The sequence below is a fragment of the Oncorhynchus clarkii genome, unplaced genomic scaffold, assembly GCF_045791955.1.
Source record: "Oncorhynchus clarkii lewisi isolate Uvic-CL-2024 unplaced genomic scaffold, UVic_Ocla_1.0 unplaced_contig_663_pilon_pilon, whole genome shotgun sequence".
Taxonomy (NCBI): Eukaryota; Metazoa; Chordata; class Actinopteri; order Salmoniformes; family Salmonidae; genus Oncorhynchus; species Oncorhynchus clarkii.
Window position 1 is genome coordinate 384,905 of NW_027260890.1, and position 23,939 is coordinate 408,843.

The 23,939-nt window shown below is 42.1% G+C and overlaps 1 protein-coding gene across 2 annotated transcripts; it reads left to right on the forward strand.

Moving 5' to 3' along the window:
* The first annotated feature begins 1,441 nt into the window (after positions 1 to 1,441).
* On the forward strand, positions 1,442 to 18,618 carry LOC139402130 (neuronal pentraxin-2-like). Of its 2 annotated transcripts, none has more exons than XM_071146205.1 (5): positions 1,442 to 2,511; positions 6,793 to 7,042; positions 9,510 to 9,754; positions 15,318 to 15,497; positions 16,142 to 18,618. In XM_071146205.1, the coding sequence occupies exons 1-5, from the start codon at positions 2,065 to 2,067 to the stop codon at positions 16,367 to 16,369; spliced, it is 1,350 nt and encodes a 449-aa protein (XP_071002306.1). In that variant the 5' UTR covers positions 1,442 to 2,064; the 3' UTR covers positions 16,370 to 18,618. The 2 variants fall into 2 exon arrangements, with proteins under 2 accessions (XP_071002306.1, XP_071002307.1); XM_071146206.1 differs by having other exon boundaries at positions 1,602 to 2,511; positions 6,796 to 7,042.
* The last annotated feature ends 5,321 nt before the right edge of the window (positions 18,619 to 23,939 follow it).

A 23,939-nucleotide genomic window follows, 5' to 3' on the forward strand; every position in this document is an offset into this window, starting at 1 on the left:
GAGAAGGAGAGACAGAGAGACAGACAGGGAGATAAGATAGAGGGAGAGAGAGAAAAAGACTACAGAGAGAAGGTAGAGGGAGAGAGAGAGCAGATAGTGTTCTTTATCTCATCTGGATAAGGTTGTCACAGAGTCACAGTGGCAGCCAATCCCCTGCTGATCCTGTCGGTGTTGCCTATCCATTATCTTATGTCAGATGACGTCACTTCTACCCGAAGCTCATCCCTCAACTGATTGGTGGAAGCATTCAGAATTTTGTGTGCAGCACTAGGCAGTGTGACTGGCTCAGTGTGACTGGATCAGCTAGCAGGCTAATGTTGGACAAATTTAAGCTACCTTTCGTGCATATTGTCAAACTTCAGAAATACTGATTCTTGATACACAAAACCCTTTAGCTAGATGTAAAACGTTGCGACTAAGACTTCCTCACCAAAAACACATCAACATTATTAACAGATGAACTGCTCTAGTTTAGATGAACTCAGTCTGTTTTGAGGATGAGATGGGGTTCATTAGGGGATGTCACCTAGGTCAAATTGTTGAGTGTTAGAAAGCACATTGTAGCCCAACTACTTTTGATCAATCCCATGAGTCTTTGCGAGATACGAGACAGATCCGTGCAGGAGGAATCGTTGCGCTATCTGACGTAAGGACATGTTCTCCCTTTCACTCTTCTCTGCTCGTGAGCTCGCCAATCATATTCAGCCTTGGGATGTCTAGAACTCTATTGGAGGGATGAGACACCCTTTTTCTACGTGAAATTCCATAATTTCATGTTTTGTTCATGGTGGTGGAAAATGCTGTCTCAGGCACCACTCCAGAATCTCCCATAAGTGTTATATTGAGTTGAGATCTGGTGACTGAGACAGGATGATCATTGTTTAATTAACTCATGAACCACACCTGTGTGGAAGATAAGTACAGCCTCTAGTTAAATTGATCACAGACTGGCACACATAGCTGCAGGAAGTAGTTTGGGGGTTTATGAATGTTTTCTTGTCAATGTGCTGTAGCACCCTCAGCACCTCTACTTCCAGGGGCTATGCTGGTACCTGGCAGCTCTAACTACATACTCCAGCAGAAAAATTGTGACATTTGACACATTAGGTCTACATATAGCTAGCCCTCCTGGACTCATCACTACAACCTATAGCCTACTCACTGTCTGACCATGCCATTCAAGTGGGGGAAAGAAGTCTCCCTGAGTACTGAACCTCAATTATATTAAACATTCATATTCACTGCATTAGTACACCGTTAGAAAATACATGTGTGCTGTAAGAGGCTAATTTAATTTCCAAACCGAACTCACTGTTAACTACTTTAGGCTAGAAAACGGCTCTCACATTGCACTCACGATATTAGAGACCTCATCCAAAGACACTTTGGTATGCACGGGATGGTGTTCACTTATGAAACTCCGCGCACTCTTTTCACAAACAGATCGAACAGATCTCACAAGGCAAAGCATGACTCGTCTGTGCTGGGATCTAATGATGACGTGTTCCGAATCTCAGCGAGCATGAACAGATGATGATGAGCGGGAGCGCCCCGGTCCGCGCGCGCGCCCCATATTAATCTGTTGAAGCTAGGTCGCTGTCTTTTCAGCACCATGGACTGTGTGGGGAGAAACCTTTCCGAGCACCAACAACCTGCAACAACTTCGTGACCAGAATCAATTCTACACCTTTTACCAGGATAGTAACTTTCTTTCGGAAAAATTAGAATTGCCTTGATATTACTTTATTTAGGTTTGGAGAGGGACATTTGCGACTAGGGCATTTATCATTATGTGGTTGGATGGCTTATGATAGTATTTGATTGCAGCTCTCAAACAATTCATCTAAATGGTTTTGAAGTTCTGTTGACTTCAGTAAATTATCTCGTGTCAGTTCCGAAGTCCAGAACTATGTCTACCATCTGATTTATATTATTGTGCGTTTTGGTGTTGAATACAAGAGTTTATCCCAGGCTATTTAACCTATCGATGTGACTCAACGAAGAACGTTCATTTCGTGAGGAGGAGTTTTCCAAATTTACAGGGAATCTGTGCTCGTATCCGGCATGCTGGCTTTCTTAGTTGGACTTTTATACCTAGTGAGTGGACGCACGGTGCGCGCTCAGGATGCGACAGGTAGCCGCTTCTTCTGCTCCGCCATCCCGGCGGGCGCCGACCCTAGCTGCTCGTTCGACCCCAACGGTAACCGCGTGCAGAGCACCAGCCCCGTGGAGGACGAGCTACGGAACACCATCCTCCAACTCCGGGAGAACATCCTCCAGCAGAAGGAGACTATCGTGAGTCAGCAGGGCACTATCAAGGAGCTGAACTCCAAACTGGCCCGCTGCGAGGCGGCCGCGGAGGACTCTGCGAGCAGGTCCAGGGGCCAGAGCTCCAGGCGGAAGGACTACAGTAAGAACACAATGGGAGACCTTCCCAGGGACCCCACGGAAACTATAGACCAGCTGGGAAAGACCATGCAGGGGCTTACGGGTCGGTTGGAGAATCTGGAGGTGAGATAACGAGGCTGTAGTGGCTACAGTAAATTATATCATTCAGGTCAAATGTATTTTTCATTATTATACACTGTAGCATTTTTGTATGGAGGTTAATATATGAATATACCCCTATATGAATATGGATGTTTGTGGATAGAGCTACAGTAAATTATAATGATCATGCTTTTCATTTCACTCTGACATTGTGTATGGAGGTTAATATATGAATATACCCCGATATGAATATGGATGTTTGTGGATAGAGCTACAGTAAATTATAATGATAATGCTTTTCATTTCACTCTGACATTGTGTATGGAGGTTACTCAGCCCTTTGACCTTTTCACCACACATGTGTAGCACCCACCACATCAGACATGTCTGATACTGAATGTAGCCTGCACGATAAGACACTCCCCACTTACTCTTCCTCAACATCAAAGGGTAATGTAGTGTAGTATGTCAGAAGCATGCTGCTTATCCTTGATGAATCAACGCAGCTGATATGAATAGACAATCAGCACACATCAATTGGTGTCAAAAGTGTCAGGCACCATCCGTGGAGAAGTCGAGCAGCGTATTTTCAATAATTCATATTCATTTTTCCATGTGGCACCACACGCAGTCTTGTCATTTTTCCAACCGCTTTTGCAATTTATGTCACAAATCATACAAACATTTCCCCTGGCTTTGTATCCACTGTATCATGGATGAGGTCCTATCTACGCAGCAAACAGACTAAGAAAAAAAGGCCTATTGTGGGTATGCCCACCATATAATCCAATTCTAATTCTATGATGCCCACAGCTTGCTTAGTTAAAGTGATTCATCTCATGAATCTATTATCTTGTCGTCACAATCAAAGTCATGTGGGAGTGGCAGCCCCTGGCATAATCACAATCACACAGATAGCATTTTTTTCTGGTGCCAGGGAATGAGTGTGCTGGTCTCACGTGGCTTCATGATGATCATATCTCTGGTTGCATCCCAAATGGCACCCTGTTACCTTTAAAGTGCACTACAAGGAAGAGGGTACTATTTGAGACTCAGCCGTATCTCTCTGATAATATTGAGGTCATGTATGTTATTGTAACTGTGCAATCCGTTTGCGGCTGATGTAGCCTTTATCTATAAGCACCAATCCTTTATGTCCTTAGTAGATATAATACATGATTGCACAGTGTGGAATAAAACTGATAAATCAATTACATTAAAGTGCAATAGGAAATAAATAGGTTTACATTTCTCTCTCTCTCTCTATATATATATATATAGAGGAAATAAATAGGTTTACATTTCTCTCTCTCTATATATATATATATATATAGAGGAAATAAATAGGTTACAATAGGGTACATTTCTCTCTCTCTATATATATATATATATAGAGGAAATAAATAGGTTACAATAGGGTACATTTCTCTCTCTATATATATATATATAGAGGAAATAAATAGGTTTACATCTCTCTCTCTCTCTATATATATATATAGAGGAAATAAATAGGTTTACATTTCTCTCTCTCTATATATATATATATATAGAGGAAATAAATAGGTTACAATAGGGTACATTTCTCTCTCTATATATATATATATATATAGAGGAAATAAATAGGTTACAATAGGGTACATTTCTCTCTCTCTCTATATATATATATATAGAGGAAATAAATAGGTTACAATAGGGTACATTTCTCTCTCTATATATATATATATATAGAGGAAATAAATAGGTTTACATCTCTCTCTCTCTATATATATATATATAGAAGAAATAAATAGGTTTACATTTCTCTCTCTCTATATATATATATATATAGAGGAAATAAATAGGTTACAATAGGGTACATTTCTCTCTCTCTCTATATATATATATAGAGGAAATAAATAGGTTACAATAGGGTACATTTCTCTCTCTCTATATATATATATATAGAGGAAATAAATAGGTTACAATAGGGTACATTTCTCTCTCTATATATATATATATATATATAGAGGAAATAAATAGGTTACAATAGGGTACATTTCTCTCTATATATATATATATATAGAGGAAATAAATAGGTTTACATCTCTCTCTCTCTCTATATATATATATAGAGGAAATAAATAGGTTTACATTTCTCTCTCTCTATATATATATATATATAGAGGAAATAAATAGGTTTACATTTCTCTCTCTCTATATATATATATAGAGAGAGAGAGAGAAATGTAAACCTATTTATTTCCTATTGCACTTTAATGTAATTGTTTTAACTGAATATATATAGTATATATATATATACACACAGTTGAAGTCGGAAGTTTACATTCACATTAGCCAAATTACATTTAAACAGTTTTTCACAATTCATTGTGACATTTAATCCTAGTAAAAATTCCCTCTCCTAGGTCAGTTAGGATCACCACTTTATTTTAAGAATGTGAAATGTCAGAATAATAATAGAGAATTATTTATTTTAGCTTGTATTTCTTTCATCACATTCCCAGTGGGTAGGAAGTTTACATACATTGCCTTTAAATTGTTTAACTTGGGTCAAACATTTTGGGTAGCCTTTCACAAGCTTCCCACAATAAGTTGGGTGAATTTTGGCTCATTCCTCCTGACAGAGCTGGTGTAACTGAGTCAGGTTTGTAGGCCTCCTTGCTTGCACACACTTTTTCAGTTCTGCACACAAATGTTCTATAGTATTGAGATCAGGGCTTTGTGATGGCCACTCCAATACCTTGACTTTGTTGTCCTTAAGCCATTTTGCCACAACTTTGGAAGTATGCTTGGGGTCATTTGCCAATTGGAAGACCCATTTGCGACCAAGCTTTAACTTCCGGACTCATGTCTTGAGATGTTGCTTCAATATATCCACATAATTTTCTTTCCTCATGATGCCATCTATTTTGTGAAGTGCACCAGTCCCTCCTGCAGAAAAGCACCCCCACAACATGATGCTGCCACCCCCGTGCTTCACGGTTGGGATGGTGTTCTTCGCCTTGCAAGCCTCCCCCTTTTTCCTCCAAATATAACAATGGTCATTATGGCCAAACAGTTCTATTTTTGTTTCATCAGACCAGAGAACATTTCTCCAACAAGTACGATCTTTGTCCCCATGTGCAGTTGCAAACCGTAGTCTGGCTTTTTTTGTGGCGGTTTCAGAGCAGTGGCTTCTTCCTTGCTGAGCGGCCTTTATAGGACTCGTTTTACTGTGGATATAGATACTTTTGTACCTGTTTCCTCCAGCATCTTCACATGGTCCTTTGCTGTTGTTCTGTGATTGATTTGCACTTTCCGCACCAAAGTACGTTCCTCTCTAGTAGACAGAACGCGTCTCCTTCCTGAGCGGTATGACGGCTGCGTGTTGTGTTTATACTTGCATACTATTGTTTGTACAGATGAACGTGGTAGCTTCAGGCATTTGGAAATTGCTCCCAAGGATGAACCAGACTTGTGGAGGTCTACTATGTTTTTTCTGAGGTCTTGGCTGATTTCTTTTGATTTTCCCATGATGTCAAGCAAAGAGGCACTGAGTTTGAAGGTATGCCTTGAAATACATCCACAGGTAAACCTCCAATTGACTCAAATTATGTCAATTAGCCTATCGGAAGCTTCTAAAGCCATGACATCATTTTCTGGAATGTTCCAAGCTGATTAAAGGCACAGTCAACTTAGTGTATGTAAACTTCTGACCCACTGGAATTGTGATACAGTGAATTATAAGTGAAATAATCTGTCTGTCAACAATTGTTGGAAAAATGACTTGTGTCATGCACAAAGTAGATGTCCTAACTGACTTGCCAAAACTATAGTTTGTGAACAAGAAGTTTGTGGAGTGGTTGAAAATTGAGTTTGAATGACTCCAACCTAAGTGTATGTAAACTTCCGGCTTCAACTGTATATATATATTTCTCTCTCTTCCTCTCTCTCTCCACATATATGCTTAATACATGACAAAAAAAATCTGTGATTTAGATTATTCCATCATATTCGTTTTTAACTCTCAAAATCTTATGCACAAGGCAAATTTCATCCTCTGGGGTTAGACCCCTCATAAATAAGCAGGACTAATTCAAATGAATCATTTTCAAAAGTGTGCTTGTGTGTGTTTGTTTTTGTGTTTGGGGTGATGCACTTAATTATTACTCCAACGGGTCCCTGAAAGGACCTCCCCAACATATATATTGTCCCTGTTCCTTGATCCTACCTCCACTCTGAACACAGCAGAACACAACCTGTGACTGAATGACAGAACGTCCGGATAGGGGATTAACTCTCTCTCTCCTCCCTCCACCACAGCAGCAGCAGTTGCGTGCCAACACGTCAGCAGCAGCAGCAGGTGCGGGTGGGAATGCAGTGGGGCCCCTACCGGCGGAGCTGCGGGAGCTGCTGAAGCACCGTTTGGGGGCCCTAGAGGGCCAGCTTCTGAGGAAGGTGGCCGAGCTGGAGGAAGAGAAGAGCCAGCTGTACAACGAGACGGCTGCCCACCGTCAGCGTACCGAGAGCACCCTCACCTCACTGCTGGAGAGGATCACAGAGCTGGAGAGAAGTAAGGGATATGTTCTCACTGACCCTCCCTCAATCTTAGTATTTCTCATCCTCACTCTTTCTCAGTCTCCATCTTTATTTACTCAGGCCAGAGGATCACAGAGCTGGAGAGAAGTAAAGGAAGCTGTAGTTGTCATTCTCACCCTCTGTTTTTCCTCATTCTATCTTGCTCTTTTACTCTTTCTCACTCTACAGCTTTATTTACCCAGGCTAGAGGGGATCACAGAGCTGAAGAGTAGGGGGTTTATTCCCCCTCACTCCCCTCGTTCCCACCCTCACTCCCTTTCTCCCTCTATTTTTGCAGGTCCCCAAAAACTCACCTCCCCCTGTGGCCTTCTCTTGCTGTTTCTCTTTCTTTGATTCTCACATCCATTCTCTCTCTCTCTCTCTCTCTCTCTCTCTCTCTCTCTCTCTCTCTCTCTCTCTCTCTCTCTCTCTCTCTCTCTCTCTCTCTCTCTCTCTCTCTCTCTCTCTCTCTCTCTCTCTCTCTCTCTCTCTCTCTCTCTCTCTCTCTCTCTCTCTCTCTCTCTCTCTCTCTCTCTCTCTCTCTCTCTCTCTCTCTCTCTCTCTCTCTCTCTCTCTCTCTCTCTCTCTCTCTCTCTCTCCTTGCTTATTTTCTCTCTCTGTTGGAGATCAGAAAATAGCTGGAGAGAAATTCAGGAACCTCATCATCCCTCTCGATCCTCCTTTGACTACAGACCCAACCACTCACATTCTGACTGTGACTGCCTCTTCTTCCTTATTTTGGATACTACAACACACATACATTATTTCATTTATTCGGGATCCCCAATAGCTGTTACTATAGCAGCAGAGACTTATGCTGAGATTTGGGTGGGGAGGCAGAGACCGTCTAACCATCTGATGTCTGTCATTGATCAGGCTCTCTCCATGCACCCGAGTCTTCTCATTTTGATTCTGCCCCTCTCTCCCTCTAATTCATTATTTTCTTGCATTCTTCTCTGTGTTTCTCTCTCTTTGGCTCTCACTCTCTTCTCACTGCTTCCAGAAAGACAGACTGTCTCTGATTCTCTCTCACTCTCATTGTAACAGATGTGTATACAATATGCTGTCTTACTGACACCTCCTCAATGTTTCAATTAAGACTGAAAACAATACAGGCTGCTATACTTCCACTAACCAGTGCCCATCCACATGTGTATTCATGTTCAATCCTCATCGTAATGTATACCATTTAGCAGCTGCTTTTGTCCAAAGCGACTTACGGTCATGCGTGTATACATTTTACGTATGGGTGACACATTTTTTTTACCTAGGCTAATTCATTTCTTAAAAAATGAAGGAGGAGCGAGAGAGACAGAGAGAGAGAAAGAGAGAGCTATATTTCATCATTTTTTTATACTTGCAAATGCAGCTAGCTAGTTTAGCCTACTCAAACACCCGACTCAGAGGGATGCTACAGTATTAGCTAGCTGGATCTGACTATCCAACACTGGAACTGTTTTACAATTTTTTTGCGACCCTGGCACACCAGTGTAACTGCTAACCTGCTTACTAACTGTCCACTGTACTGCATGACTGTAGCAGGTTTACTAATGCGTTATTTACATTAGCTATATTGACTCTGACGTTACATTAGCTAATATGGTGACAATGAAGTAGGCTGTGTGCAGTGGTTATGATTTGAATGTTTGGCTTGGAAATATTTTTTTCGCTTGCTCACAGACAGATGATGTGTTGTGCATTGAAGTCCACAAGCGAAGGGAAAAGGTGAGAGGAGGAGAGCACGTAGATGTGAGAAGGAATGCAACAAGATGTTTGTATATGGCTATGAAAGTTAACATTCCGCCGAATAAAGCAAACGGAACAAAACGGAGGTAAACATACCTGAATTTGTCCAATAGAAACTCTCGTTTGCAACTGTTGGACTAATGATTACACCCTAGATCAGCTAGATACAGGCAAGATTGTGCAAGGCTGTATTGAATGTGTCACTGTCTGTCCATGTGTCACTGTCTGTCACCTCAAATCTTTCTCTCGACCTGTGTGCACCTACTTACTGTATGTTGTAAACTTTAATTCATAGGCTAGGTTGTAGCAACGTCATGATGGCTGTGTGTAGTACAGGGAAAATTTGAGCATCATTTAGAAGCTTAAATCTATGGATGTTACATTGAACTGGGTGAATGGAATATGAATGACAGCCATCTAATATGCTGTAACATAAATAAGTCCAATTAAAAAAAAGAATTGTCCTCCTTCATCTTAAACGGCACCGACCACCGCTGTCATCATCACCATCACCATCACCAACATCGAACCCTTACAGCCAATTTACGACAGTCCAACATCGAACCCTTACAGCCGGTTCAATAAGAGCCCCCTATGTGGGCAGACTCAGACACGGTATTGTATGTGAACAGTGCAGGTCATGACCGATGAAAGTGATGGATACTACCTCTATCTAATCATTATCTAATCATTTTCACATCTCTGTTTGTCTTCAGGTAACAACGCATTTAAGTCCCCAGAGGATTTCAAGGTGTCTCTCCCCCTGCGCACCAACTACCTATACGGACGCATCAAGAAGAGTCTCCCTGAGATGTATGCCTTCACAGTGTGTATGTGGCTGAAGTCCAGCGCCAGCCCTGGTATAGGAACCCCCTTCTCCTACGGGGTGCCAGGACAGGCCAATGAGATCGTGCTCATCGAGTGGGGCAACAACCCCATAGAGCTGTTGGTCAACGACAAAGTAAGTCCATGTCTTTTATTGATTGTCCATGACAAAAACAACTCCTGGGCTATGGCGACGAAAGACTCATTTACTCTAAAGAACTTGGTTACAGTTGAGCATGAATCATTGTGCATTTTCTATTACAAAAACAAACCGTGACGATTGAATAGACACAGAACGATCAAGCCAGCACAGAAAAGGAACTGAAATGGAGTCATGTTGTAGTCCTTCCAGTCTGTTTTCAGGGGTAGACCCAACAGGTTCTTGAACCTGGGTCCAGCGACTATCGACACAACACCATGGCCGTTACACCAAGAGGTGTACACCACACCTCTTGTCGAGGGTCCTAGGTTGGCTTAAGGTCGCTTCAATATTTACATTTAATACTGAGAATCAGACACTTTCCCCCCTTGTTAAGCAATGCTTTTTGAAGGAAGACCATTTCCAATGTGCTCAAAAAGAAGCTACAATTAATATTTCATCGGTTTCTGTCTTCAAAGGAATACAACCATGGCAATCGTGGTGTTTGAATAAACAACACTGATAGTTATTTTTTCTGTGCGTTACTGCTGGATAACTGAACCTAGGGGCTCAGAGGGAATAGAGTTTGGCTGAAGTGAAGTAGGGTGGGTTTTTTTCGGTTGTGGGGTTGGATTTGGGTTTGTGTTGGGCATCTGGTTTATTGGCAGAGCCAGTTTTCCCCACAGTTCTGGTTTCACCATGCATTATACATGTGTGTATGTCAGACAAACACTAGAAAGGAAGAGAGAGAGAGAGAGAGAGAGAGAAGGGAGGGAGAGATGGGGGAGGGGGGAGCAGGAGCAGAGTATACAGGAAGATAGGCACCAGAGAATAGAGGAACCAAAACAGCACCAGAGAATAGAGGAACCAATACAGCACCAGAGAATAGAGGAACCAATACAGCACCAGAGAACAGAGGAACCAATACAGCACCAGAGAATAGAATAACCAATACAGCACCAGAGAATAGAATAACCAATACAGCACCAGAGAACAGAGGAACCAATACAGCACCAGAGAACAGAGGAACCAATACAGCACCAGAGAATAGAGGAACCAATACAGCACCAGAGAATAGAGTAACCAATACAGCACCAGAGAACAGAGGAACCAATACAGCACCAGAGAACAGAGGACCCAATACAGCACCAGAGAACAGAGGAACCAATACAGCACCAGAGAATAGAGTAACCAATACAGCACCAGAGAACAGAGGACCCAATACAGCACCAGAGAACAGAGGACCCAATACAGCATCAGAGAATAGAGTAACCAATACAGCACCAGAGAACAGAGGAACCAATACAGCACCAGAGAATAGAGGAACCAATACAGCACCAGAGAACAGAGGAACCAATACAGCACCAGAGAATAGAGGACCCAATACAGCACCAGAGAACAGAGAACCCAATACAGCACCAGAGAATAGAGGAACCAATACAGCACCAGAGAATAAAGGACCCAATACAGCACCAGAGAATAGAGGAACCAATACAGCACCAGATAATAGAGGACCCAATACAGCACCAGAGAACAGAGGACCCAATACAGCACCAGAGAATAGAGTAACCAATACAGCACCAGAGAATAGAGGAACCAATACAGCACCAGAGAACAGAGGAACCAATACAGCACCAGAGAACAGAGGAACCAATACAGCACCAGAGAATAGAGTAACCAATACAGCACCAGAGAATAGAGGAACCAATACAGCACCAGATAATAGAGAAACCAATACAGCACCAGATAATAGAGGACCCAATACAGCACCAGAGAACAGAGGAACCAATACAGCACCAGATAATAGAGAAACCAATACAGCACCAGATAATAGAGGACCCAATACAGCACCAGAGAATAGAGGAACCAATACAGCACCAGAGAATAGAGGAACCAATACAGCACCAGATAATAGAGAAACCAATACAGCACCAGATAATAGAGGACCCAATACAGCACCAGAGAACAGAGGAACCAATACAGCACCAGAGAACAGAGGACCCAATACAGCACCAGAGAATATAGGAACCAATACAGCACCAGAGAACAGAGAAACCAATACAGCACCAGAGAATAGAGGAACCAATACAGCACCAGATAATAGAGGAACCAATACAGCACCAGAGAACAGAGGAACCAATACAGCACCAGAGAACAGAGGACCCAATACAGCACCAGAGAATATAGGAACCAATACAGCACCAGAGAACAGAGAAACCAATACAGCACCATAGAATAGAGGGACCAACACAGCACCAGAGAATAGAGGAACCAATACAGCACCAGAGAACAGAGGAACCAATACAGCACCAGAGAATAGAGGAACCAACACAGCACCAGAGAATAGAGGAACCAATGCAGCACCAGAGAACAAAGGAACCAATGAAAGTGTTAGTGAGTGTGAGAGAGGAGGAAAGAGAGGGTCAAAGAGTGTATGTGTGAGAGAAGATGAAACCATGAATATAACACTAATTTTCATTTCAACATATTTTAAAACCTAACTAACATGACCCAGGTCTGCATGGTGACAATGTTACACCATGTTCTTTTGTCAATGGTACACCATTCATCTGGTGCAAAGGCTCTAGTGCTCCAAAATGAGATTCATTAAAGATAGAGAGAATATCTTCCCTGGATCAAATCCATTTGACATTCCTGTTGCATCTCATTATTTTGTCTTCTGTAAGGAGTGAAAGGATTCGTTCACTATTATAGAACAGTATCTCCATTTTGGATGTAAATGACATGACTTTACAAGGATCCAGACACTTTATTTCACTTGTCTTTGAGAAACATACTTCTCTGTGTAGCACAGCTGGATACCGCTCGAGTTGCATAAAATGGAATATAACTTTGCGGATAAAGTTTGGAAATGCATAATGTAATGTGTATAACATCTAAAGACCTGCATCACTATACTGAGAGGTTTGTCGTTCCTAAAAGGACTTGCTTGGGTATTTTTGGAGCCGTTGTTTTTCCGGAGCCCCCATTCTGCAGAACAAGCATTGATAAAGTCTATTCCGGAGCCCCCATTCTGCAGAACGAGCATTGATAAAGTCTATTCCGGAGCCCCCATTCTGCAGAACGAGCATTGATAAAGTCTATTCCGGAGCCCCCATTCTGCAGAACGAGCATTGATAAAGTCTATTCCGGAGCCCCCATTCTGCAGAACGAGCATTGATAAAGTGTATTCCGGAGCCCCCATTCTGCAGAACGAGCATTGATAAAGTCTATTCCGGAGCCCCCATTCTGCAGAACGAGCATTGATAAAGTCTATTCCGGAGCCCCCATTCTGCAGAACGAGCATTGATAAAGTCTATTCCGGAGCCCCCATTCTGCAGAACGAGCATTGATAAAGTCTATTCCGCGGGCCGCATGTTTCTTAAAATCAAGTAAAATCACAGAGTAAAATCACTGAGTAAAATCAGTAAAATCACAAAAAAAAGTGTCTGGACCCCTCTATTTACATCCAAAATACAGATTAGGTAAAACAATATTGAACCAGTCCTTTAAAGCTTTCCTAATGCCACAATATATCCACAGTGAACTTCTTTTATCAATACTTTCGCAGCAGTTGGCTGCCTATTGGACAAGAGTGAAGTTAAAACATCTTTTGATGTAGTGGTTGGTTTGGGTTTAGTCAATACCCGGATGGGGTGGTTTTATTAAATTTCTTTCTGTACCTGTCAGATCTAAAACGTGAAATGCCCTCACACCTTTAAGGAATGCTTGCAGGTGCATTCTAGGAAATGTTGAATAATTGTTCATAGAAAATAAACTCCCTCATCACTTGTTGTTTATTTTTTGCAAATGTTTGAGCCTCACAGCCTTTGTCAGAGCTTTGATTAGAGAATGTTTATTGAAATATTGGTGTGGACTAAAAGACATTCTGCAACTGTTTAATCTGCCGGGCCCTACGTAAACAACACTTCCTGTGTTTGTTTTCAGCTCACACGGTCAGGGAGAAACTCCTGGCTCCGGGTATGATATCAGACCTAACGTCCTCAGGTTGACTAAGGCTCAGGGATATTGCTAGAGGGCAGTAATTAGGTCCACAGTATCAATGCTCAGTCTGATTGACTTTAGTGTAAATGTGATATGCTGGAACATCTTTGGAGGTCAAGCGTCTAGTTTCTCATGGGAGGGATTAAGAGCAGACAGGAAATTGTTGGCAGTAGCCTCTGCATTTCATGGTCTCTATGGTCTCTATGGCTCATATAGAACCTCTATATAAAGCTAATGACTTCCACTGCCATTCTCCCCTATGCTGAATCCTCTGTGGACCATGATGTCATTGTAAAGTCTGGGTAAAGCGCTGATGTTGTAACCTTTCGTAACCTGTGCTATTTCTTTCTGCTCTTGTTTTCGAAGTGCAATCCCATATGACTGCGATTTCTACAGTATATTGTCCCTACGTCACTTTACTGTTTATAAGCTATTTGTAAAGTGCTGGTGTTGTCTTGCTCTATTTGGTCCTGTGTTGTGTGTCTCAGTCAAAACTTCATTGTGCCATCTGCCCCAGTGATATATAGTACTTGTGCTCTCTTGCCTCTTACGGCAGATTGTACGGTTCAACTTGAGCTCTATTGCCCTATCTGCCCTGGGATATTCTCCCTGATAGTAAAGTCTACAATAAGCTCTTAAGGGGAATCCTATCCTTCACTTGAGTGAATGTTTTTATAAGTTTCCCATAGACATCCATGCATGACTAAGTGAAAATTGGACTTAAGTGGAAATTAAGATTCACCACACAAAGACTAAAGGCTCAACAGAATAAACACAGGTATTCTCTTTCCCCTTTTGCCCCAGTTAGTATAGCCCCTCTAACATGAATTACCCTCCTTGCCCCTCTAACATGAATTACCCTCCTTGCCCCTCTAACATGAATTACCCTCCTTGCCCCTCTAACATGAATTACCCTCCTTGCCCCTCTAACATGAATTACCCTCCTTGCCCCTCTAACATGAATTACCCTCCTTGCCCCTCTAACATGAATTACCCTCCTTGCCCCTCTAACATGAATTACCCTCTTTGCCCCTCTAACATGAATTACCCTCCTTGCCCCTCTAACATGAATTACCCTCCTTGCCCCTCTAACATGAATTACCCTCCTTGCCCCTCTAACATGAATTACCCTCCTTGCCCCTCTAACATGAATTACACTCCTTGCCCCTCTAACATGAATTACCCTCCTTGCCCCTCTAACATGAATTACCCTCCTTGCCCCTCTAACATGAATTACCCTCCTTGCCCCTCTAACATGAATTACCCTCTTTGCCCCTCTAACATGAATTACCCTCCTTGCCCCTCTAACATGAATTACCCTCCTTGCCCCTCTAACATGAATTACCCTCCTTGCCCCTCTAACATGAATTACCCTCCTTGCCCCTCTAACATGAATTACCCTCCTTGCCCCTCTAACATGAATTACCCTCTTTGCCCTATAAGTATTCTACATTTACATTTGAGTCACTTAGCAGACACTCTTATCCAGAGCGGCTTACAATTAAAAGTGAATCCCATCTAACGCTGTACTGCCCATCTCACCCTTCTTACCCAGGTGGCCCAGTTGCCCCTGTCGGTGAGCGATGGACGCTGGCACCACATATGCATCACCTGGACGACGCGGGACGGCTTCTGGGAGGCGTACCAGGACGGGGAGAGGCTGGGCACCGGGGAGAACCTGGCCCCCTGGCACCCAATTAAACCTGGAGGGGTGATCATCCTGGGACAGGAACAGGTGAGGCTCAGCCAGGCTCTGATCTACTCCCACTGGAGAGGGAGAGTGGGAGGGTGTGTGTGTTCCCCCTGTAGAGGGAGAGATGAACAGGGGAGAAGGTGGAGGCAAGGCTCTTGTCACGCTATCAACACTCCTTTACCATTACCTCACCTCTCTGCCTGCCTTAACCAGTGACAGCGCACCCTTGGGAGCATTGTTAGTGTGACACTCCAACAGATATCTCCATGACAGCACCTTACTATCTCTACAGCCATGTAGTACAGAACACTGACGCTATTAAGATAGTTCCCATAGGGACCCATTAATGTAACACTACGTAGCTGTTGGGTCACATTGGGTGGACTACTTTGATCAGCACGTGTGGTGCTAGTCTATGTGGAAAGCTACATGGCATGTAGTGTGTCTTTCATGGATAAAATTGCAATTGCAGAGGGAAATGACAGACGCACAGAGGAAACCAATAGCAGAGCAATAGATCTGTCTCATCTATCAGGCGTACTATACAATTTATTTGAATTGTCTTTCTCTTCCAGCTTTGGCAAAATTGTTGATATCTTTGAATTCTTGTTGAAGGCAGAAACGACCAGGCTATGACGTTTCTGTATACCGATGGGATTTTAAACACAGTCCCTCTCCCTCTACAGGACATGGTGGGGGGTCGTTTCGACGCCACCCAGGCCTTCGTTGGCGAGCTGAGCCAGTTCAACATGTGGGACCGGGTCCTCCGTCCTGTGGACATCATGGGAATGGCCAACTGCTCCTCCTACATGCCCGGGAACATTGTTCCCTGGATCGACACCAACGTCGAAGTCATGGGAGGAGCATCCAAGGCGGCGTTGGAGATCTGCGAGGACCGTATGTTCGAACCGTAAAGGAGTTGGATGTGTAACGTTGTTATGACACTGGGTTCCGAAGGTTCCGGAGGCTTGAGAGGTGGTTCTGGTTCCGCGCTCTCTGTGCTGCTTCAGAAACACCCCTCAAGGAGGAAAAAGGGCTCAACGGGTATTGCCTTTGTTTACAGACCTAGATCTAGTAAATGGGTTAACTTCTTGTTTTCCCAATGTGTTTTGCTGTGATTTTCCATGCTTTACTACATGGCTCACAAGTTCATGCCCATTCCAACGGGATTCTAACTAGAGGATTTTACAGAGAACCCACTTGAGACTGAGGACTCTATACTCTCTATTCTGGCTTTTACTCCTTTAGCTAGATATCCTTTTGACTGAGTCATGTTTGAACACAGCTCCTCTCTAAGGCATTTCAAACTGATAATCGAGCACTGTACTGTACTCAGTGAATGTGAGCTAATATATAACCCATAGAAGCTTTTATTGTGTTGTGTGGACAGCTATTTCTGAGTTGCATGGCAAACTTCTCCGGTACGTTATGTGAGCTTGTGTTCCTTTGCAGTAAAAAGAAGCCCCATGTTCCAGGGAGGGATGTTGATGAGTATTGATGAGTATAGAATATTAAGGCAACAGTGGAATAGACCATTGACTTCATGTGGAGTCATTTTAAACGTGTGCATGTGTTTTGACTTGTCACTGGGAGTATTGAGTGCCAAAGTTAATGCATGCGTACTGTATGTGTGTATATGTGTGTGCATATGTACATGCACAGGTGGGTGTGTTTACTGTAATAGCAGTTTGTGTGTGTGTGGGTGTGTGCACGCTCTCGTTGTGTAAAAGGCCCTAGAGATTAGTGACGAGGACATTCACATTCTTGTAAATCTATTCTAATACCTCTCTTCCCCTTGAGCAGCTGCCATCCCAAGCAGCTTTGTGCAGCGGCCGGCCCAGGCAGGTTAAAAGCAAAGTCGGAAAGCTGCCGAGGACTGGCGGGAAGCCGGGAATTCAGCGCTCTGTGTGCCACACTGGGGGAGCGTGGGTTGGAATGGGAAGCCAGGGACTGGATGACCTTCAAGGAAGGATTTTATCCATAATCTGTGATAGTAAATATCATGTTTGTCAAATGAATGGGAAGATGAATGTGAGCTATTTTACTATCCCATTGCATTGTATAATATAGAGGCATTTTTCTATAAGCCAGAGAGACGTAATGAAAATGAAGACTGTGAAACTAAAGATGAGGAGAGATCTGAATGTTTCTGGTTGGAACAAGACAAAAAGCACTGGAACACTTTGCTATGTTTCCGTTTGTAGAAAATGTCTTTAATTTCCTTAGAGATAAGAAAAAAGAACCACGTTCTGAATGAATGTTGTGCTTCATTCCAGTCCATTTAAACGACAGTGATTTGAAACATGGTGCAGTAGATACATGTGTGTCAAGTTTGCTTCTTCAACACTGTTCACACTTGTTTTGCTGCAACACAAAACCACAATGCCTGTCAATTCAACCCTTATCTGGTTATGGAGAATGTAGAGGACTAACCTGATGTTAGGAAACAAATGGACCTTTCCTTTCCTTTGAGACATCTTGGAAAGATATATGTTCGTAAAAACAGAACAGTGGGATTCAGAACATTTCTGATGGCCTTTGAGAATGATATAATGCAGTAATGTTTTAAAGGGGTACACACCTATCATTTTAGAACATTTAAAAATTATTCTACATATGAATGTCCTTTTATGTGTTATATAAATGTCGGTTTTTATTTCTGTAGAGAAGATTTAATTTCTTGTATTTTATTATCATTTCTGCTCATGAGTTAATGTGGTTCCCTGCACTGAGTCACTATTTCATTCAGAGTGTTAGTGGAAGAAGGACACCTTCTTTTAAAATGTTCAATGGCCTTTTCTTCAGCAGCGAATGTGCTTTTTGTTTGCGGATGATGACCATGAAGCTGTAATCCTTTATGGGGAAACAGCCACGTCCGTTTGGGATGTTACAACCACAGAGAAGTTACTGAAAACAACACTGTTTTTCACCTCGGACATCATTGCACTAACTTTTTTTTTTACAACGTCTATCTTTCAGTTCAGCAAACATCATTTGTATTTTTTTCCTACAGTGCAACCTTGGAACTGTGAAAAGAGAAATGAGAAACAAAAAGGATTCAACTGTTGTTTTAACCTCATCTTCATCTGCCCTTTATGTTCTGTGTCTCCATGCAGTGTGGTTGGATGTCCTCTTGCACCTAATAAAATATTCAAAATCCAAATACGAACAATTGCCTGAAAATCATGACATCAGAAAGAGTTCAAGTGTTGAATAGAATCATGGGTCAGCTGCGGAGTGCAGTGGAGGCTGGTGCAGGGAGAAAGGGGAGAATGGATCTCCCTTATACTATTGAAAGACATTAAAGATAATGCAACATATTTAAAAACCCTCCTTGTAATCAAACCATACTAAATACTCACGTGTCGGCTATTTCACTGTAGTAGGAATATATATAGTCCCATGTGAATACCTCTGTCCTGTTAAGATTACTTAGGGTCAGTGGCTACTCAAACTGTCTTCCCTTCTATCAATACAGATTAATCATAACCAAACACATATTTCATTTTTTTTTACCTAGGCAAGTCAGTTAAGAACAAATTCTTATTTTCAATGACATCCTAGGAACATTGGGTTAACTGCCCGTTCAGGTGCAGAACGACAGATTTGTACCTTGTCAGCTCGGGGGTTTGAACTTGCAACCTTTCGGTTACTAGTCCAACGCTAGTCCAACGCTCTAAACACTAGGCTACCCTGCCGTCTCTCTTTCATAAGGCTTGTAAACTGCCAGAATGCGATTGTATACTTTGTAACACCGGTCTTATTTGTCACGCTTGTCGACTACAGACACACAAAGTCAGGAGAGGTGTCATGTTGTGTGCAATGAGTCTGAACCCAGAGGATATGAATGGATGTTCTCTCTCTCTCTCTCTCTCTATATATATATATATATCCCCCCCCTCTCTCTCTCTCTCCATCCATCCATCCATCCATCCATCCGTGGAATGTTATCAACAGCGGAGAAATCCTCTGGCTGGCAGCCTTCCAGGTGGAAATGAAAAATCGGCCTCAGTGGATTATGAGAAGCTGCAGCGGTAATGTAGGGCACGTTGTGTTGCGTTCGAGAGCTCTCCTCTCTCCGTGTTCTCTGCTTGAGCTGTCACGGTTGGCACTATTGCTTAATTCATGTTGCCGCGGCACCCCAGGGGGTCACATTGTGAATGCATTGTAAATCAAGCCCAATTACTGACTGTAAACAAGAGGATGGAAATAGTCGTTCAGTAAACTGTAGCTTTTTGACAAAGGCTGGGGAGATGGAGGGAGGGCACACTGCTTGAGAATTAAGGTGGATAATTCTACTCTAAACTTAGATTTCCAATATGGTCTCATAAGAATGTGTCAAAATAATGACTTTTTACTATTGTAGGTAGCGATATGTAATATACGGTGACATATTACCTGTCTACTATATGACTGGCCGGCCAGTGGCGAAAGAGATAATTTTCCATCTCAAAATAATCTTTCCAGGTTTATTCCTTCTTTCCCAACTGTTGCTAGAGGCATACTCTACTGGTGTGTTTAAAACTGTGTTTTGTGACATTCTGTGACAAACGACAGCACTACCTACACAAACCTACACAAATGTAATTCAGATTGGCATGTAGCTAATACATCTCACAAGTGTAGAGGGAGATATATACATCTTTGTACCCAACAGTGAAATGATTCATCTGGATCTTTGAGAGAGTGGGGAGGTGCTACTGCTATTATTGCATTTAAACACTATGCATCAGCTACTGACTCTTTCCCACATAGGAATAGACTTAGGGAGTTTCAGCACAAGTCACGATAGTACAGTATTAAAGGAAGGAATTGCAAGTAATCTAATTAAATTAGTGCTAGCGTAGATGCAGATTTAATGACACCTACTTCAGGCTAAAAGTGCATCACTTGAAAGGGTTTAACTCAATGTTATTACCCAGTAGGCCAGTTGCCCCACTCCACTTCCCAGCACAATGGATAGAGCGTAGGCTACGTATATTGCTCTGCGGTTGACATCGACACCCGAGGCTCACAATTATTTGGTAGATAGTTTATTAAAGCTTTGTATTCTGCTCCTACACACTCACATACAACACACACTCACACAGACACAGAGTCACACACACACACCTATGATGTTGGCTGTTCGCGCTATGCATTTTCAACGTAGCCCAAGGTTGTGTTGGAGTGTGTGAAGCTGGGTGCATCCAAGTCTAAACCCTGTAATTAAAGCCAACCGGTGTCGGGCATATTTGATCATTGGTGGTAACGCATCCCATCACTGCTAAGTGAAGAATGGAGAATTAAAGGGCTCAATTAAAGAATTAAAGAGCTCTCAGACGGTCCTCTCAGGAGACGAAGAGACGCGGACTAGACGAGACCCAGCGCTGTGCTTCGTGACCGGGAGATAAAACTTCATTTCAGACCACAGAGAAGCTCCTTTGGCCCTGGTGATTATTAGTCTGCAGGATAAAGGCATTGAACAGCAGCAGGATCTGACTATACAGCTGGGTTTGGGTGTGTGCTGCCTGCTGCCGTTTTTTAGGGTACTTGGATCTCTCCGACTATTAGGCAGACCCACACACCCTCTTTGGCCTCAACAGCTCTCATGAAATGAGGATTCATAAAGAACTCTTCAGATTTTGGCCCTGGTCTTCTCTCCATCTGGCTGCCATTTTGTTTTTTTAATGAGCCTATTTTCTAAGCCCCTCCTTCTCTTTTATCTGAGCTGTTCATATTTTGTTAGTTTGTGTTCAAAAGAAAAAAGGGAAGCAGAAGGCATGAAACCAGAAATACATCAACGTTACTCTTTAAAACACATTAATGTGCCTCAACATTGTAATTCAAAAGATAGTACTGTGTAATGGCGGGTAATGAACGGTTTAACTTGTGTAGATGTCTCAATTCAGATTTTTTTCTCTCACTAATAACACATTGTAACAGTGACATACTGTATAAATAGCATGTCAGCTTGGGTGATATATAAGTAACTACAACAGTTAAATGTCATCATTTTGAACATTTATAATGAGAACATGTTGGACACTTACTTTGATAAGTTTAGAGGTAATGCACATTCATCAACACTTCATAAATGTGTCAGCTGTAGCCCAAGCCAACAATACAGACACAGCCCAACAATGAACATGTTGTGGCCTCATTGGAAGATTTTATTTGTATTTCAGCCATTTCAAAACGCTGCCATTTTAATCACTAACCATTGGTCCATATGATATCGGAAATAGAATTTCTTGATATTTGATTGGATTTTGATACTGCACCACTTTGATCATAATTACCTGGAACAAAGACAGACATGAAGTGCACACGAATCTAATTCACATGTCATTTACATATTTCTGTAACATCTTGATAACATATTTTAGTGTCTGTGTGTCTTTTGTAGTGTATCTAGTTTGTATTTATATGTTTATGTATTTGCTGAGAGAAACAAATGTCCCCTTTGGGAGATAAATAAAGTATGATCTTATCTTAGATAGCACCTCTCAAAAACGTCCCTGTGTTGTCTGACCACAACCACGCAACCAATATTATAGGCAATACTCAAATTTGTGACATTTATTTTTTACGCTGCCGTTGCAACAAATATCAATACATGTTTTGTTGCATTATGATGTAATGTAATGTAACAGCCAAGGGTCACCGCACTGAGGCAATCAACTCAAAGTCAACAAATGTTAATCTGGAGATATAAGACTATACAGTGTCGTGTCTTTGGCTATGCCGGATTAAGTGATATGACATGCTATTCTATAAAATCCTTTCTCCGTAATTAATATTACCTGATTGAGCTAATCATGTAATTGTAATTAACTAGAGAGTCGGGCATCACAAAATAATATTTATAGAGCTGTTATCTTCCGAATAAACTCTTAAAGACCTAGTAATATTTTACATCAATAGCAGTCAATATTAATCGCCACCTTAATTCAGTCTCATCTGAAAGTTGTAAATTCTTGGTTATCTTCACGAACCCTGGCTAACAAGTTGAGTCAGCAATACAAAATTGGGTTTTATTATTTATTTACTAAACACCTAACTAATCATACAGAATTACATATACAAAGAATGAATCATACCTTGATTACAAATTACGTCATGAAGGAAAACGTCCCTAGCGGGCGGAAAAGATATGACAGCTGGTTACACAAAGGAAAAGGGGCTGGGTTTGAGTGAAAGAGCGGGAAGACTGAGGGACAAAGAGAGAAGCTGTGCTATCGTAAATACAGTATCTTATGCATTCTAAATTACCGCCCATTTGGAAAAGGAAATTGCAATAAATATTTACTCTGAGCTGCGCTTCGGTAGGTTGATGGTAGGTGGAAGGCCGTGTTGCCAAACCGAGTCCTTTGTCCTTTGAATAATGTCTCTGGTGGTCAATTGCACACGTTGTAGTAACGTTGTTGTGTGGTAGATGGGATACTCTGTCTGTTCTTTCCTAGCCCGCGTTTGCAGCTGCTGTTGCTAACTCAACGGCTAGGAGGTATCACTTCTGTAGTGAATAAGAGTTCAAAGTTCGTACCATTCGCAACCAAAGTTCACGCTGAGGTTGGCTTAGTTCTGTAGTTTACATGTTAGTCCTTTTAACGCAGAGGCTGCAGACCTCACGTACTTGGAACAGGAGGTTACATTTTCGTCAAGGCTTTATATAGTGGAGTGAGAAGGGTGTGTCTGAAAAGTTTTATAACCCATGTCTCTTCACAGGAGCGTGCCACTGATTGAGCAGAGTCCTAACCTTATGAAAACCCAAATCTCTCAATTACATTTCATCTCTTCACCAATAATTTTATATTCACACATTTAAATTGAACAACAATTCCATGTGAATCCGATAACTCTGATGTGTAGACTTTCCACTGTAGAGTTTATGTCATCCTATCATTGAGGAGAATGTCTCAGATGACAACCTAACTGATATCATATTCATTAAATGCCACCGCATATGTTCAATTTGTCGGATTACCAGAATATAGTTCATTTCCCCCCACCTTCTGATGTTCCCAGAATCTCTATGTTAACCAAGGGGTTTTCAAATTTCACATCAGTAGGGTAGAGAGAGGAAAAAGGGGGGAAGATGTTTTTATGACTGTCATAAACCTACCCCCAGGCCAACATCATGACAGTTTAATACAGTACATTAGTGATGGAGAAGCGTAGTGTGATCCTCTAGCTCTCTGTGGAAACTATTGGATCTACAGTACATCTGCCTTGGAGCCCGAGGAGACTACATCTGCCTAGTAGGCTGAGGATCCTACATATGCCTAGTAGGCCGAGGACACTACATCTGCCTGTTGGGCCGAAGATACTACATCCCCCTGGGAGGCTGAGGATACTACATCCCCCTGGGAGGATGAGGTTACTACATCCTCCTGGGAGGATTAGGATACTACATCCCCCTGGGAGGATGAGGATACTACATCCTCCTGGGAGGATTAGGATACTACATCACCCTGGGAGGATGAGGATACTACATCCCCCTGG

Excerpts from the sequence above, each read along its gene's own strand:
- LOC139402130 (XM_071146205.1), top strand. The coding sequence starts at position 2,065 with ATGCTGGCTTTCTTAGTTGGACTTTTATACCTAGTGAGTGGACGCACG. Across the intron at positions 2,512-6,792 it reads GTCGGTTGGAGAATCTGGAG|CAGCAGCAGTTGCGTGCCAA; the intron begins GTGAGATAACGA and ends CCTCCACCACAG. Across the intron at positions 15,498-16,141 it reads TCATCCTGGGACAGGAACAG|GACATGGTGGGGGGTCGTTT; the intron begins GTGAGGCTCAGC and ends CTCCCTCTACAG.